At 42.7% G+C, this 17,923-nt stretch overlaps 1 protein-coding gene and 1 long non-coding RNA gene across 13 annotated transcripts in view; both read right to left on the bottom strand.

Moving 5' to 3' along the window:
* The window catches only part of LOC148005993 (uncharacterized), a 1,435,680-nt gene that overhangs the window by 232,019 nt on the left and 1,185,738 nt on the right, over window positions 1–17,923 (bottom strand). The window lies entirely within an intron of this gene.
* The window catches only part of Mast2 (microtubule associated serine/threonine kinase 2), a 139,375-nt gene that overhangs the window by 13,708 nt on the left and 107,744 nt on the right, over window positions 1–17,923 (bottom strand). For 6 of the 12 annotated variants that reach the window (XM_087549549.1, XM_087549548.1, XM_087549545.1 and 3 more), the window contains 7 exons: window positions 17,222–17,297; window positions 13,690–13,710; window positions 10,458–10,536; window positions 7,354–7,508; window positions 5,746–5,821; window positions 2,911–3,120; window positions 663–764 (listed from right to left, as the gene is read on the bottom strand). In XM_087549549.1, coding sequence (XP_087405675.1) covers window positions 663–764; window positions 2,911–3,120; window positions 5,746–5,821; window positions 7,354–7,508; window positions 10,458–10,536; window positions 13,690–13,710; window positions 17,222–17,297 — 719 coding nt within the window. 12 annotated transcript variants of the gene reach the window in all.

The following is a 17,923-nucleotide window of genomic DNA, read 5'->3' on the forward strand; positions in this document are numbered from 1 at the left end:
TCAAATAACAAAATACATCTGACAGTGTTAACGTTCTAGCCTTTTCTTGGCAGCTCCAAATGGCCTAATGTTCTCCGTGCAGCTTTACTCATTACTTTTTCCAATACACTACTGCGTTCATGGCCCTCCACTGGCCAATTTGCACTTAACCTCCAAGTCACTGAATAAACTCCATGTTTCCCAAGGACCTTTCACTTATGTTCATTGCAAAAATGGAAAAGTTCCCTTCACCAGGTTCCCACTACACCCTGTACTAAATAGCTGTGTGACCCTTATCATAATATAATCCCCATTCACACATCTGAATGCCCTGTATTTGGTTATGGCACAGGAAGATTTAAGATTAGGGCCCTGAGTGTCCAACATGAGATAGGACATGATGTATAACTGAAAGACTAGAGGAAGGACTCATACAAACTCAATTGGCTCAGGCTTCTCTTAAACGTTCTTTAACCCTCAGGATTCTCATGACAGGGGCTGATTTAGCATGGGGCTAGGCTAGACTAATATTTATTACGACTAGTACCCCAAGGGTTTGCAAATCATATTCAAATAAACAACTTATCAATAGAAATGTTAATTGTACTGCCAGTTTATGGCAAGCTACTTCCTCTACATCCCCTAACTCCCACCTGCACACCCAACCGTCCATGTTGACTCACCAGGCATTCCAGGAGACGAGCTGGGCGGGCAATGATGATCATCAGCTTTTTCACCAGCTGAATCACAAAGGCTACGTCTGAGCTTTCTGAGCGTTCATGAGCCTACACAGAAGAGGAAAGTTGCTTAAAGAACTATCCTAATGCGGTTGGTTAAACAGGACCATACTGTACAGAGCTGACTATAGAAAGGAACTTGGAAGTCTATGTTGAAGAGTCAAGAGCCCAGGAACAGCTCTCCGGTGCCCATTCCGGAGAATGACAGCTTCACTCACTACATCTGTCATTCACGGATTGGCTAGAGAGACTAGCCAGTGACCTCCAGGGGTCCCCTCCTTACCCTAAAGGGTTATAGAAACATGTTGCCACATCTGGTTTATAGGAACTGGGGATCCAAACTCAGGTCTTCATGCATATGTGGCAGTCACTTTATTGACTGGCTCATCGCCTTAGTCCCTTGACATTTTCTCTTCTTTTAAGAGTTTTACTATGTAGCTTAGCAGGCCTCAGTCTCCTGAGTTCTGGGACTATTAGGTATGTGCCACCATATCCAGTCATGTTTTATTTCTTGGTTAGAAATCTCCACCACCCCCTAATATTAATGGTATGCATGTGAAGGTTCTCTCTCTATTGTGTAAGTGAGGGGATCAAACATACGTCATCAGGCTTGGTTGCAAGTACCTTTACCTGATGGGTTCATCTTGCCAACTCCAGAACGTCATGAAGAGCTGCTTTGCATGAGTTTGACATTCTCCAGTTGCCCTTATAGAGCATTTATGATTAAGTATCCATTTTGAAATCACAGGAAGAATTTGTACAGATAGAATTACCATGTAACTGTAAAAACCTTTCTCACTGTAGCTGCTGCTTACTGAGTTGTATCTTCACGGGTACAGAGACTGAGCTGCCAGTCTTTTATTATTTGAAAGCAATAATCATGGTCAGTTTGAATCATCTGTCTCGAAATTCTAGACTCACACCAAAGCCCTTGTTTGAGCACTAGCTCTGAACCCTCGGTCCCATTACTGCTACTCCTGAGAGGGTCTGGAGAAGACGGGGTGCTTGACCACTTTATGCTAAGCAGCATCAGGTGCTCTTTTCTCAGATGTGCCAATGGTGTCAGCTGAATGAGAAGCATCTGCTCACCTGAACTGACAGACAGCAAAGTGAAAGCGAGACTGAGGAAGGCAGTGCTTCAGAACTCAGTGAATGCTTGGGTGTATCTCTAGATTACTCTGTCTTTTGTTTCTCAGAGACTTGGTTTTTTTCTTTCTCTTTATTTCTGTGTACTGGCCTGTGTGTGTGTGGACATGAACGTAGGTGCCTGCAGAGTTCAGAAGAGGGTGTCAGACAAGCTGGAGATGGAGTCATAGGCAGTTGTGGTTACTGGGAACCAAACAAGTCCTCTGCAAAAGCAGTACATGCTCTTAATCAGCAAATAATCTCTCCAGCCTTCTCAGAGATCATTATACATCATTATTTAGCCACCATGTAGGTGCTAGGGATTGAACCTGGGTCCTCTGGAAAAGCAGCTGAGCCATCATTTCCTCCCAGACTTTTCATACTTTTCATGAGAATCACATTTTCAAGTGTATCACTGTGTTAATGAGATATCAGTTAATGGACATGCTCATAGGGTAAGTCTAGCCCTGCTTCATCTGGGTAGGGGACAGTTAGGAAGCTGTGTTTAAATAAATGACTTTCAGTAAAGATAGTTCATATACCCACTACTGTATTTTGTATTATTATTATTATTATTGTTGTTGTTGTTGTTGTTGTTGTTGTTGTCTTGAAATAGGGTCTCACTACAAATGGCTTGGTGCTCGCTATATAGAACAGACTAGTTTAGTTCACTGGGATCTGTCTCACCTGCCCAGGAACTAGGATTCAAGGTATGGGTCATCATGTCAGGTGAACCTCTGCCCGACTTTTTGCTTTTGGTAAAAAGTCAAATATTCATTCATAGTACCAATGCTGGACTTAAACACTACACCTGCTGGAGTTTCAGACAGAGTAATTCAGCTTTGGCTTTAGAAAACCATTCACAAAACTGAGTTGTTCTGAAACCAAGCATGCTTCTCAGTGATGGAGAGGCCGTGGGAAGGATATCAGCTCATCAGTATCAAATACGGAAACTCCTACACAGGCAAGGAGATCTGGTCGTGGCCAGCAGCTGGGAAGAGTGAGTTCACTGCTAATTCCTGAGATTACCTTGTGGAAGTTTCATTAGTCTCCTCATCAAAACACTTACATCTTGTAGAAGCTTTTCCAAATTCTCTTGAAGTTCATAGAAATAGTGCGATGTAATGAGGCCACTCCGAGATTTATCCAGGCAGTCTCGGGCCATCTCAATTACTTGATGATGAATAAAACTTAGTGCTCCATCTGCCAAGGGCAGCACACTATCTGGGGTGTTACAGGAAATGAACTCAGCTAGTCGCTCTTCCATTTGTGCAGTGGCCTGGGAGTAAAGAAAAGTTATTAACTCCCTTTCAGTCCCAGCTTAGCTGCAGCAAATTCCAAAGGATGAGCTCTCTGTGTGCCTAACTTCCTCATCTTGCACTGGGAAATCTAATGACTGAAGGCAGAAGGGATCTCGTCAGGAAGGTCAGACAGCCCCAGGACCAGATTCAAGGCCTTCTGTCACCTTTTTGCTGCCATATCCCATGCAGTAAGATTTTGGTTCTGGAGGCATACAGGGCTGGCTGGTCTCTGACTGGACATTCCATGTTTCTGTCACACATTCTCTAGGGGTGGCCTTCCTTACAAGCTCCTGTTGCTCTTCCTCTCACCTAAGTGTCATGAATGCCCAGGCAAGTCTCTTGCTTCCTGGAAACAAAGGTTCTCTTTCCTCTGGGGTCTAACTTGGTTTCCTGACTGGACAAGCCAGTGCATAGATAACATTGGTTTCTGAACCGTTCTATGTGCAAGAAATTCTGGCAAGTCAGAAGGTTTCATTACCACAGGGTTCTCATATTTAATGTAAGTTCACACTGAATATAAGACGTACTCAGAGAACATTTATCAAAGGTGTGAACTTGCCTGGTTTTGGAAGCTAAGTTGGAATGGAGGGCTTTGGATTGCAACATGACCCCGCCCAGATCCCCAGAAGAGCAGAATGGAGATCTGGTTCAGGGTTCTCTTGGCCTCTAATTGCACAACCATGTGAAAATGGACAAACATACACAAATGAACTAGTTAACAACTGCCTCTCTCAGACTTTGACTTCTGTCACTAGGTAACACATTCTCTAAAGCTATCTAAGGATGAAGGACACAGAAATATGTATAAATACCAACACAGTGCTAGATGTTAATACACATCTCTGCATATAGAGAATGAGCCAAGCAAGATATATTTCTCAACACTGCACACCATGGAACTTCATTATAAAGTAAAACATGACTTCCTAGCTGTTTTCCTGCCCTTTCTTTGCTCTTATTATTGTGTCTACATCAAGGCTACAATGTGCAACAGAGAAAAAGATTAAACAAATTAATAGCTAATAGTTACTTGTGCTTCTCATGTCCAGAGCACTTTTAAAAAACCATGAGTTGTCTATGAGGCAAATGAAGCTCCAGGAAGTCAAATACTTTGTCCAGAATCGTACATCTGAGAAGGGGGGCAGAGATGGATGCAGGCATTCTAGGTCCTTGTTACAAGGCATATGTCACTGGTATATGCCAAGAAAGAAAAGCACAAGCATTTGTCATTTTCCTTAGCTGTCATGTGTCTGCAAGAAGAGTGCACAGTTGTCTCTCAGGACTTGTCATCGTTATTTCAGTTGTCATCTTGACTACATCTACAATGAATTAAAATCCCCAAAATGGCTGGGCACACCTATGAGGAATTTTTGCTTAATTAAATCATTTGCAGTGGGAAGACCTACTTCTAAACTAGACCTCTGAGGTAGGAAGACATCTTTAATCCAGATCTTTTGAGGTGTGAAGACCTACCTCTAATCTGGGCCATACCTTCTACTGGAATACTAAATAAAAGCCATCTCCTTTGTTCTTGTCCTTGATAGCAAATCTATCCCTTCACTGGCACTAGATCCTCCTCCTTTGGGATTCGGGTGTATACTGAAGACTAGGTGAAACATCCAGCTTCACAGACTGAACAACTACTCACATTTTGGACGTGCTGATCCTAGGCAGCCATTACTGGATTAGCAGGACCACAGCCTTGTAAGTCATTCTAACAAATACCATTGCTACACAGAGAACTCATCCTGTCAGTTCTGTTACTCTAGAGAACCCTGACTGCTTTCTGTAGGAACAATCTATCCTCCGAAGAGCAAGCATGAGGGCACAGTGGACTGCTCTTGGTAAGAACTGCAAATTCACGCCCCTGGCTGTGGGTGTATAATCTCAGCATTCACAAGACTGGGACAGGATCAAGACTGACTCAAAAGACAAAACAGACAAACAAAAACCTCAACAACAAGAAACACAAACGAGCAAATTTCAAAAAATAAAGGAGGAGAGGTCAAGGGCAGGGGGAGACAGGCAAAGGGATGTGCTGACGTCAGAGACAAAGAGGTTCATAGCAGAAGTGTGAATGCTATTTCCCAGCTATCTTGGGATAGCACCGATCTCCCTTCACAGTTTGCAAAGGAAAACAAATGTTAGCAAGTGGCTCTAGGACTCCTGCCTCTGGACTTTTTCTCTTGGTGGCTTCTACCAGCTGAGCGTCCCTCAGGCTGTGCATGCTCTGGGAGCTTCTTAAGAAACCTGTACTGAAGAAGGTGTGACCAGAGCACAAATCCAGTCAAAGGGAAGAGTGAGAGGCTGGAGACAACCTTGAATGCGAACGCAATGTGCACAGTAAGAATCCAGCCCTCCAGCTCCTGTCTTCTTCTTCAGGATGTGATATATTGTCTTCCACTCACCTCTTGATCTTGGGTGGAGAACAGAAGCTCTGCACGCACAGACCTGTGCTGCTGTCGTCCTGCCCCCCTAGATCCCTAGATGCTTTTAAAACTGGTGATCTTTCTGGTTACCTCTGCACTTGACTCCCTCACTCTGGAGTCTTCAGACTGGCCTGGCTATGGGATATTATTTTCTCCTTTACAACAAATCCTTACCTTGGGGAATCTTTCTTTGTACACATGATTCATCATTATTATTTCACTGTCAAAGGAAACTGGGGACCGTCCAGGACTGAATAAGAAAGAAATAATCATGTTATTTTAGTACCATGGAAAATTCAAGGAGAAATATGGCCATCCTTAAGAGCTCCTGAGCCCAACTGTCTTCAGTATCTCACACATTCCTACGTTCATGGGAGTCAGGTTCCAGGCTTTCTTTAATCTTAGAGGTCCAAGCATATTTGTTTATAGTTTTACAATGGTGCAATGTTAAACTAAGCTACCTTCCTGCAAAAAGTGTAGCTTCCCACAGCTTTCTGCCCTGGCTGAGAAGAGGGGATTCTACTTGCCAGTCAATGTATGGCTGGCTTCCCTAGGATAACTTCTCCCAGGAAATGATTCCTTGCCCTGATAGCTCTGGTTAGTGAAAGACAGTCTACCCCAACATGTCCTAGGAATCAAATCAAACAAGGAACCAAAGAAAGACTGTATACCTATTTTCATTTCTACAACAAGTCACAGTCAATTGGCTACCTTGACTGTCACCTAGAGGATACAAAAGCCATAATGAGTTCTAAATCTAGGTTTTAACTGAAGACTGAATAGTTATTTTTCAGTCTTTTTTATTATTTTTCATAGTAAACTATATCTTTTCATCTAGAACACCATGATCATATCTCCTTAAACATTTGAAATCTTGAGTCAAACAGCTAAATGCCCAGTTTAGTACCTGACACAAGACCTCATCTGTCAGCGAGGTTAGGCTTAGCACTGCACTCGGGTCTTTGTTTAGGGACTTCCCTCAATGTTACTACAATCCTCACAATTTCAACTGGCTTAAAAGGTACCCATGGTCCACAAGAACTGTGAGACCATCACGGTTGAGTGTTCCTTTATGAAATCAAGAAACTGCCTGGGATCCGTACTCCCACTGCATTCTTCTCCCCCCCCCAACCCCCCCACCCCCCCACCCCCGGAGCTGAGGACCGAACCCAGGGCAAGCGCTCTACCACTGAGCTAAATCCCCAACCCCTCCCACTGCATTTTTGATCCTTCACTTTGAAACCCCAGTTACAGTTCCAGCCATCTGTGAGTCTGAATCCTGTCTTTGAGACCTGGGCAATGACACTCCAGTGCCAACATTACCAGGAGGGGTTCTTCCTGGCAGGAAAGCTGGCTTAGTCATTAAAGCCACACGTTTTCAGAACTGAGAATACCATGATTCTCTTTTACTGAGTGGGGTCTGGAGGGAAAAAAGAGCCAGCTACTTTGCACTTGAAGCCAAAACGGTTGAGTGTTATTGTGCTCAAGCTTTGGGTTGTTTTTTTTTTCTTTTTTTTTTTTTTCCCCTCTTTTGACCAGGAGTCAGCAAATTATAGTTTGTGGATTGTTTGTGAGAAGAAAGATTGTAAGGAGGTTTCCCAAGGAAGTCAACTGTACTGAAACAGTAAAGTGACACAGTTGTGACAGAAATGAGTTGACTGTACAACCTAAAGCATTTGGCACCTTGGCTCTTTGCAGGACGTATGTACGTACTGAGCCCTGAGCCATGCAAATAAGCTAGGGCCCACAGGTTCTAGGACAGTAGGTAGGAGTATTCCTTACCTGAGGCTGCGGGAACGGGGCCGCATGGCTGGGGACTGACGTCCCTCCTCATCTGGTACATTCTCTGTGCTAAAATGCTTCGTCAGAAAGTGTAGTTCATCAGCTGTCGGCTGGAAAGGTAACTGATGAAGCTTTTCTTGTGAGGAACACGATGACTAGAAAATAAACAAACAAAACCCACCAGCAATAAAGATACATGCAAAGAAACACATGGAGAAACAGTTTGGTGGTTAGGAGTGCTTGTTACAGGGACTGGAGAGATGGCTCAGTGGTTAAGAGCGCTGACTGCTCTCCCAGAGGTCCTGAGTTCAATTCCCAGCAACCACATGGTGGTTCCCAGCCATCTGTAATGGGATCTGGTGCCCTCTTCTGGTGTGTCTCAAGACAGCTAGTGTCACATAAAAACCAGATGTGACACCATCATAATGTTCAGAGTTCAAATCTCAGCAACCATATAGCAAGCTGGATGAGTAAAAAGCAGATTCTTCTACACAAACTCTTTGCTTTTTCTTAATAAAGTTTCTAGCTACTTAGACTAGCAATCAACCATGTTTTCTGGTTTCATAACTATTCCAGGTATGATCAGGTGCAGCCCCTTGTTTTCAGTTTTATAACCCTGAGAGCACTACACTGGGGTAGCACAGCAATGTGTTCTTTCAGTTTGTTTTGCAGAGAAGAGACTGTCTTGCTGTGGTCAGGAAGACTATGGTGGGATGCCATGGATAAGACAAGAAGGTCCAGGAGGAAAGGCAACTGATTTGAGATCTGGATGTAAAGGTCAGGCCTGATTCAAAAAGCAATCTGAACGTCTCAACAGGGCTCAAGAATTTCTGACAAGGGACCACCACAGCAGACAATACGAGGGAGCAAGCTGGCGCTACGGTGAAGATCTCACAGATGTAGTCACTCTGTGGCAAACCACGAAACCCCAGGACTCCAAAGTTCTTCCTTCAGTTGGCAAGATTGCCCCAGAGAGTAGGGAAGTCTGACACCACTGGCCCAACTTTCACTAAAATCTATTTAGCACTAAAGCTAAGTACCAACAGAGGAAACCACTGTGGGAGGATCCTCCAGGGAGAAATGAAGCCCTGTCTGGCCCAATAGTACAAGCCTATCTTATAGAATGTTATAATGCACGGAGCTTAAAAAAATTATTTTGTGGGGATTGGGGATTTAGCTCAGTGGTAGAGCGCTTGCCTAGCAACTGCAAAGCCCTGGGTTCGGTCCCCAGCTCCGAAAAAAAAAATTTATTTTGTGTGTGTGTGTGTGTGTGTGTACACGCACCACATGTGTTCATGAGTTAATAGAGGTCAGAAGAGGGTGTTGGATCCCCTGGAAATTGGAATTCCAGGCAGTTGTGCACTGCCATGTGGGCTCTGAAAACTGAATTCAGATCCTCTGCAAGAGTAGTGAGTGCTCAATGCCTGGCCATCTCTCCAGCCCCTAATGAATGGAGTTGAAAACAGCTGGTGTGGTTTTCATAGGCTTCTTATTTATTTGTATCTAAGTTGCAAATAGAATATTCACTCAACTGAAGCTAATATGAAACTAGTGGGCAATGTAAGTCACACCATGCAAAACTGCTATTTTACAGTATTTTAATAGCTGGGTGTAGTGGTATGTTGGCAATTGTTGTACTTAGGAGGCTAAAAACTTTTCAGGCCAGCCTAGAATAATACATGGTGAGCTGTCTCAAAGTGTGGGTGGGGAGAGTATGTAGGATGAGTCTATTAAGATTAACTGTACAGTAATACTTACATGTTATATACATAGACACAGAAAGACACATACATACGACTCTCCATTAGAGATTGTGTGAGTAAAGGATTATGGGAAAGGGTATGTTTATTAGGGAAAAACCTTAAGCTTAACTGCCAAAGACCAATAAGACCTCTAGACTAATAGTGACTTATAGGCCAATGGAGGAACTAGAGTACTTTTTCTTGCTTGTGATTCATGACTATAGAGAAGAGAAGACCTGAAGAGTGACAGAAGAAACAGGGATGGCTCATCAAGTTTATGCTTTACAAATGTGTTACTCCGTTCTTTGCCAAAAATGTCTGTCAGCTTTATCATCCCAGCTTTGATGAATAGCTGCTCCCATTGGATGATGCCTTTCAGAATTAATTATACAAACTCACAATAAGCTTATCAGATGGATCTACTGTCCAAAAACTGAAACTCTCCCTAAGACACAAGTTTCAGAGAAAGGCCCACCCTTTTGTTGACATAACAAGCAGCAAATAACTACTCTTCCTTTTTGGCAGATTTTTAACAGTGAGGAAGGCTACCCAGCCTTTGGAACATGGAAACAGTGATAAAGTCTTTATTGCAGTCCTAGAAATAAAGTTGAAGGAGGCAGGAGCCATGCTAGGAGCTCCCACATCGGATCTCACTGGCAGAGAAAGCCCTTTTCCGAATTCACAGGGAGGAACTAAGGGGAGAACCGGCTAATCCTTCTGAAGGCCTTATAATTATGGCTGTTAAAGTTACCAAGCCAGCACAAGGCCCTGGGTTCGGTCCTCAGCTCAAAAAAAAAAAAAAAAAAGAATTTAAAGTTACCAAGCCTCTTCCCCTCCCCACCCAAAAAACAAACAAACAAACAAACAAACAAACAAAAAACCAAAAAAACAAAAACACCTCTCTTAACCTCAAGAAAACTCATTGAGTTTGGAAGAAAATGCAGGACAGGATAGAGAACAATTATCTGTAAGAAAATACTTCCGAAGTGAGGAAAATATGGTGTCTTAGTTGGGGTTTCTAGTGCTGTGAGGAGATACCATAACCAGGACAACTCTGATAAAGGAAAACATTTAACTGGCGCTGGCTTACAGTTCAAAGGTTAAGTCCATTGTTATCCTGGCAGGAAGCATGGCAGTTACACATGGTACTGGAGAAGAAGCTTAGAGTTGTACAACTTGATCCTCAGGCAACAGAAGGAAGACTGAGCCACTAGACCCAGCTTGAGCTACTGAGACCACAAAGCCTACCCCCTAGTGACACTTCTTCCAGCAAGGTCACAGGTACTTCAACAAGGCTACACCTCCTACTAGTGCCACTCCCTATTCAAAGCACCACTTATGGTTACAACTCTGGCTACTTACAGAGACTGTAGAGCTAGGAGTGTTGGTTCCATAGCCTGAAGAAGGCAATGAGGCCAAAGACCAGCGCCGTCCATCAGTCCTACATTAAAAGAGAGAGAGAGAGAGAGAGAATATTATGAAATTCCTATAGGGTCACACTCTGAGCTTCAGGGCCTGCCTGCTTATGTCCACTAATATTTGTAGACAGTTGATTCACTGTCTCACAACACAAGACATTGTCTATCTAGCATGAGTTCTCACACCTATCTACTGTGTGGGGCCTACTGTGTGATTTTTTATTTCAGACATAGCTACCAACACCGCAGAGTCTATGCTCTTGAATAAGAGCAATGGTTATGGATAAGTCAGATGACTCAGTGGGTAGAAGTACTTGCCACAAAGTCTAAAATCCAAGTTTGAACCAAGTACCCAAATACTGGAAGAAGATCCTATTAAAGTTGCCCTCTGACCATCACAGTTGCGCGCACACACGCGCGCGCGCGCACACACACACACACACACACACACACACACACACACACACACACACACGAGAAATGTGCACAAATAGGTTTTCTCTTCCTATCCTGTAGGACTCAGATCAAACTTAGGGCATCAGGTGGGTGTGCAATAAGCACCTATGCTGAACCATCTTGACAGCCCATAAAAATTCTTTTTTATTTCAAAAACTGGGCATGGTGGTACACACTTTTAATGCTAGCACTTTGGAGGCAGAGGTAGGAAGATTTCTGTGAGTCAGAAGACAGCATCATCTACAAAGCAAGTTCCATGCCAACCTGGGCTATAAAGTAAGCCCTGTTTCAACAACAAATTTTTTTTAAATATTTATTTTATTTATATGCGTACACTGTAGCTGTCTTCAGACACACCAGAAGAGGGCATCAGATCCCATTACAGATGGTTGTGAGCCACCATGTGGTTGCTGGGATTTGAACTCAGGACCTCTGGAAGAGCAGTCAGTTCTCTTAACCACTGAGCCATCTCACCAGCTCAACAACAAAATTTTTTAAAGGAACATATGTTCTATGGTTCGTGAGAGGACTCATCAGGTAAAGGTAATTGTCACCAAGCTTGATGACCTGAGTTTGATTCCAGGGACTCATATGATAGGAGACAGCTAACTGTGTGGGGCCTGCTCTGTGAGAATGGGCTTCTGGACTGTTCTCTGACCTCCATTTATGTTGTAACATGTGTATGTACACACACATACACCGATAGATAAATGTAAACAACATAAAAAAGAATACTTTATGCCACATCCCATCATCCAGACAAATAATTACAAGTCCGTGTTCTAAAAGCTTCAGCTCAAAAACCTGCTTAAACTTTCTCTAGGTCAGAAAAGCAAAGAACTGTGGTTCTCTGTTGTGCTTTAGGAGAATATATTTGCAAACAGCAGAAAGCCTTCTCCAAAGTCATAAACAGACAAGTTAGTTCACTAGTCTTTCACAAGGTTACTGCTGTTCACTGGCAAATATTCTTGAAGCCAACTTATGTGTCCTAATAAATCCCAAGGAGCCTGTTACTATTGATTATCGACTGATGTTCACTTCAGACTCAGTGTCTCCTTCTTTGTCAGTCCACTGGCCTGGGGAAGAGCCTTTATAAGGATGTACATATGACATATGGAAATCAAAAAATGTCTTGTGGGAGTTGGTTCTCTCCTCCTGCCACATGGGTTCTGGAGACTGAACTCATGCTGTCAGGTTTGGCAGCAAGTGCCATAACTTTCTGAGCCATTCTGCTGGCCCTAAAGAATTCTTTCTTTGAAGCTTGGTGGCATATCCTTTTTGATTGGAATTTGAATCAAAACATATTTGCTACTATTCATGGAAATACTTTTTAGATTTTTAATTTACTTTTATGTGTATGGGTGTTTTGCCCACACATGTCTGTGCACCCTATGAGGGCAGCGCCCATGAAGGTCAGAAGAGGACCTCAGCTTTCCTGGGACTGGAGTCACTGATACTGAGAGAAGCCATATAGGTGCTGGGAATTGAATCCTGTTTTTCCAGAAGGGCAGCCAGTGCTACTGATCACTAGGCCAGATCTCTAGTCCTGACTTAAGAATCTCAAAATATGAACGGTGGAGGATTTTTATAAGTTAAGTTCCAATTATAGTTGCATAGATTTGCCTATTCGTTCAAGGTCTTACTAATAGCAGGGGATAGATTATAAAAAAGAGAAAACAACAAGAAGTCTTGGCAGGACTCTTCATTTTCAAGTCATCTTCCCCTTCTCACCAATATTATTTCATTTTCCTACCATGATTCGTAAAGGAAAGAGCAGGAGGTTCCATGCCACATGCAACTTCATGCTACTCAGCCAGCCAGCTCATGGACAGTTGAGCTTTGCTGAAACTCAGTCTCTGAGGCAAAACAGTGTCCAGAAGGATGCTAAAATATAATGTTCTTCCTTACCTCTTTGATGGGTCCTGGGTGATCTACAAGAAAGCCACTCAAGTCCAGGAAAAAAGCTGGGCAAAGATTAGTCAAGTATAACTCAGGGATGGATTTCCTATGACCTTGTCAAATCTGTATTTTCACGGGTAATTTTCAATCTTTAGATCAGTGATCCTCAACCTGTGGGGCTATGACCCTTTTCAGGGTTGAATGATGTTTTCACAGGAGGCTCATTTAAGCCCACTGGAAACCAGTGATATTTACTTCAGTATTCATAAAAGCAGCAAAATTACAGTTATAAAGAAGCAATGATAATAATTTTATAGCTTGAGGTTACCACAATCTGAGGAAGTATATTAAAGGGTCACAGCATTAGAGTTGAGAACCACTGATATAGATGAAAAAAGAAACCACTTGTATGATAGCTACTTCGTGGTATATACTGAAAAGCAGAGACTAAAGTCCCTAGGCTTGAAAGCTTGGAAATTACTCAGCAAATACTGCCTCCAACATATGAGCCCTGAGTCTCCGTTCTTTTTTTTTTTTTTTTGTTCTTTTTTTCGGAGCTGGGGACCGAACCCAGGGCCTTGCGCTTCCTAGGTAAGCGCTCTACCACTGAGCTAAATCCCCAGCCCCCTGAGTCTCCGTTCTAACGGGGCGTATTGAGATCCCATGTGCCCTCTTTATCAGAAAGGCTCAATTCTCAAAACCACATCCAGAAAAGAAGTCAAAACAACCAGTTCTTCCACCAAACACAAAGATCACATGCTAAACTGACGAACCATGCAAAGCAGTAGCCCAGCCCATCTCCCCATCACACCCGTTATTACCTGTCTGCTCTGTGGCCATGGCTGCAGTGAAAAGACACATATCATGAGAAACAAAGTGAACCAATGTGAGCAATTCCACCCCCAGTACTGTGTGTAGCTTGGCAGAGACAAACCTTTAGTTCAAGAATGTGTGGCAGTTTGAGGCAGAATTATATGACAGATGGTCTGCCCTCTCCATTCAGTTATGTCCTTTCTGTGATATGACACAAATCTCATCCTGAAGGGCTCCTTACTCCACACCTGGCCATTTCCCTATATGTTCTGCAGAAGGATGGCCTAGGGCTCACATTCCACAACTACAACTCAATGTCAGTCCATAGTTCAGACATGTTTGGGTCACATTGGTCAATACCAAGCTTCAAAGCCCTTTGGCTATCCCTATTACAAGTATAAATGAAGCAATTACAAGGGCATCAGCAATGCCTGCCATTCCATTAGAATAATGCCCGTCATTCTCTGCTTAAAATAGTCTCTATGTTTTCACCCACGGGTTCAATGCAATAGCTACATCTCAGTCTTCAAAGGCATCTACCCAGTGGGAAGCCTGTTTCTATTCTTTTCTTCCAAACAAAATCATGTTCCTTCCCTTTAACATATTTATTAGTTTATAACTTTGTCTTCCTGGCCCTCTTTTTCAGAGTTGAGGATGCAACCAGGTCCTTCACTGAGCTAAACTTCCAGCCTCCAGTTTATAACAATGGATTCCTTTGTGCCTTCGTTTACTGTCTTACTCGAACCACTTATTGGACTAATAAGCACTGGGGGCTTATTATTTACCAGGCTGCTGCTCTCAACACATTTAAGGTATCTCTAATTAAAGCGTGATTTGATTCTAGTTCAGGCAAGACAGAAAACACGAAAGCAAACACCACACCCTGGAGAGTAGCGACAGGTGGAGTGGGATGTCCTGATGAAGAATGTTCAGACTATGTGATTAGAAAAGGTCGTAACATTTACTATGAGATAGAATGTGTCCACAGAGTTAAAGTCTGCAGGACAATTTCCTTATTCCAGGACAAGTGCATAAGACTTTAGTAAGACTGAACGTTCAGTGTATTTCCACTGTGTTACCATGGAATAACTTAGCACTCAAAGAGCCTGACTCAAAATTTCTCAGTAAATATTTATTAAATGAAGAAATGGCCCAATGCCACCTCTGTGGAGCTGATAACAGATCTTATTGTTCCAGCTCATACTTACTTTGATATTAAGCTCACATACAGGCCACAATTATCAAGTCAACACAAACTTACAATATGATCCTACCAAAACACTTGATTAACCAGATGGAAGTTATATGAGTTTATGTGAGTTCACAGAACAAACCCATATGAGATTTCTTCAGAGTAAGGCACCTACTAAGTGAGGAGAAGCACCAATGTCAGCCATCAACCCTTCCTCACCTTTCCTTCTCAGTCATACAGAACTCTAGGGAAGAATGGGATGTGTCTTTTCTCAATTGAAATGGAAATAGTAAGCACTTGTTTCAGCAATCTCTTTCGCTTTCTGCTTTGGTTTTTTATTATTATTTTATCTTAATTGTTTTAAGACAGAATCCCATGTAGCTAGCACAGGTTACTTCAAATTCAGTAAGTAGCAGAGGATGATCTTCAACTTCTTCTCCTCTTGCTCCCCCCCCCCCCCTTACTGGGATCACAGGTGTGAGTCATTACACCTCATTTATCTGGTATTTTGTGCATGTTAGACAAGTCCTCTACCGACGGAGCTACAGACCTAGCCCTCTGCTACCTTGCGAAAAAGTAGTCCTCCCAACCAACACCTTCACTTTTCACCCCCTAGACAGGCCTTCTCTGTGTAGCTCTGGTGGTCCTGGAGCTGGCTCTGTAGACCAGGCTGGCCTCAAACTGAAGAGATCCACCTGCCTCTGCCTCCTGAGTGCTGGGATTGATTAAAGGCGTGCACACCACCATCACTTAGCAAAGAAAGTATCTTAATATCAGAATTGCTCTTACTCCAAGATATATTATATCCTCTAGCCATTGACAGTTACAAAGCTGGAACCTTATTACTATTATTTTAAATGAACTTTCCCATTTAGAACTAAAGACAATTCTACCTCAAAACTAAACAACAAGCAAATAACCCCCTAAATTAAAACAAAAGCTCCACAAGCTTGAACTTTGGCTAAGAGAGAGTTCTGGAGTTTGGCTAAGAGAGCGTTCTGGAGTTGTAAAAAGAAGCCACTATGTGTAGGGAGCCTTAGCAAAAGGTTTGAAGACACTGTCAGAATGGACTTTTCAGAGGCCTCCTAATATGCTCTGGCATGGGTGGAATTGTCAGGTCCGCTAGGAGAGGACAAAAACAACACTATCAAGTTCAGACTCAAGAGAAATGGGACTTAACAAATCCTTCCAGGCTCAGTTAACTATAAGCGAAGATCCTATAGTCTTTCTGTACTCATACCTGGGATGCCCAGCTGAAAGCTGAAATTTGTATTCCTAGCATTTGGGAGGTGGAGCCAAGGAGGAATCTCTGAATAGGGCTGTCTCAATGTTGTGTGAACATTGCTACTTAATTCCCTGATTGGTCAATAAAGAGATGATCAGTCAATGACTAAGCAACAGAGAGAATAGGGCTGGACTTCCTCTCCGCCAGGGGAGGGAAAGAAGAAGAGAGAAGAAGTAGCAATTGCAGCAGGAAGAGAGTCCTTGGAGATACCATGAGAAAAGGCCTGGAGCCCAGAGAAAAAAATGAAGTATCTTTGGGATTCTGACTGGGAGGCTGCCAGATTAGAGGATTAATATAGAGCAATACTGCTCAGTTGTTGTGTCCTTAAAGCTTGTAAATAGTACAGTCCAGTCTCAATTTGGGAGCTAGCTGGGTGAAGCAGAAAACTGCAAGAAACACATTAAAAAGACACTAATGTAGGGCAGCCTGTATAGCCTACATAGCCAGGGCTACATGAGACCCTGTTTAAAAACAAACAAAAGAAAAAACAACAAGCATAAAAAAAACTCCAACAAAAGCTGAGAAGAAAGTTATGTCTTGGAAGCTTCTTGGAAATACTTGGGATACAAGGTAAGAGTGTTACTCTGGATCCTTTCTGGAACACTGTCCCTTCTATGACCCGAGGATAATTCTCAGTTACCGCATAGTGCTGTGGAATATATTCTTAGGGCACCAATGTCTTGTGTTTAGGATTATATTTTTAAAAGAATGAATCTACTTCTATCTTTCTGTTCATCTGCATATGCACAGTCACTTACAAAGGAAAACTTGAACAAGAGGTATAATCTGGGAGAGGACAGAAAGGAATGCATTTTAACAACTGGTAGTCCAAGGCAACCCAATCCACATGACTTGAAAGGAGAACTCAGACATCTACCAAGCACACGGATCAGCTAGGCTGCAGTGCTGCACACATTTAATCTCAGCACTGAGTTCTCTGTCCTCTGAGTTCAATACCAGCCCTGTCTACAGAGTGAGTTCCAGGACATCCAGGGCTACATAGAGAAACAAATCAAGACAAGACAAGACAAAACAGCACAAAGGAGGCTCTCGAGCAACTTACCTACGGGCAGGAACAAAGGAAAAGTGAGCAGGAGCATTTGGAGAGAAATTCCGAGGGCTGTCCAAGGGACTGTTACCTGTGATGGAAAAAGGAAAAGAACCCTCTTTGAGGTTTGCTTTGGGAATGAGGGGTGAGGGTGGGGTTAACTTGTGGCTTTCTGGTAAGAAACCTTTCTCCTCATTAATCTAGTATATTTGATTATTTTCTCAGGCCAGCCCTCAGTTTATGAGTCTTTATAAAAGCTTGACAAACCCAAAAATTTTCTCTTTTGCTCTCAAGGTACCCGAGACAACCTATACCTCATGGACACCCATTCTAGATATAGCAGTGATTCACATGCTTCCTGCCCCCTCAGGAACATAACGAATTACAGTATTTCAAAGACTTAAAGATTTTTCCCAAAGACAATAGAATACCTAGTCTAAAAGTTACTTGTACAAGTGTCTTCACACACTGCATCCAAGGGGCTAAACAGAAATGTTCATACTTTAAGGATAATGTTCTTCGGCAGAGAGATTCAGGATAGAAGCACACCATAAGATGCTTATCTAACAAACTCTGGGGTCTATAAAGCAGGGTCAACCTCCTCAATTACCATTTTCTAAATTAGTTTTCATGTATGCTAGTCACTGGTATTTTAAGACAGAAGCCCAGGCTGTTTTTGAAATCTTACTCTTGCCTCACACTGGGATTCACTCATAA

The sequence above is a fragment of the Rattus norvegicus genome, chromosome 5 (assembly GCF_021556685.1).
Source record: "Rattus norvegicus strain SHRSP/BbbUtx chromosome 5, alternate assembly SHRSP_T2T, whole genome shotgun sequence".
NCBI classification, from domain to species: domain Eukaryota; kingdom Metazoa; phylum Chordata; class Mammalia; order Rodentia; family Muridae; genus Rattus; species Rattus norvegicus.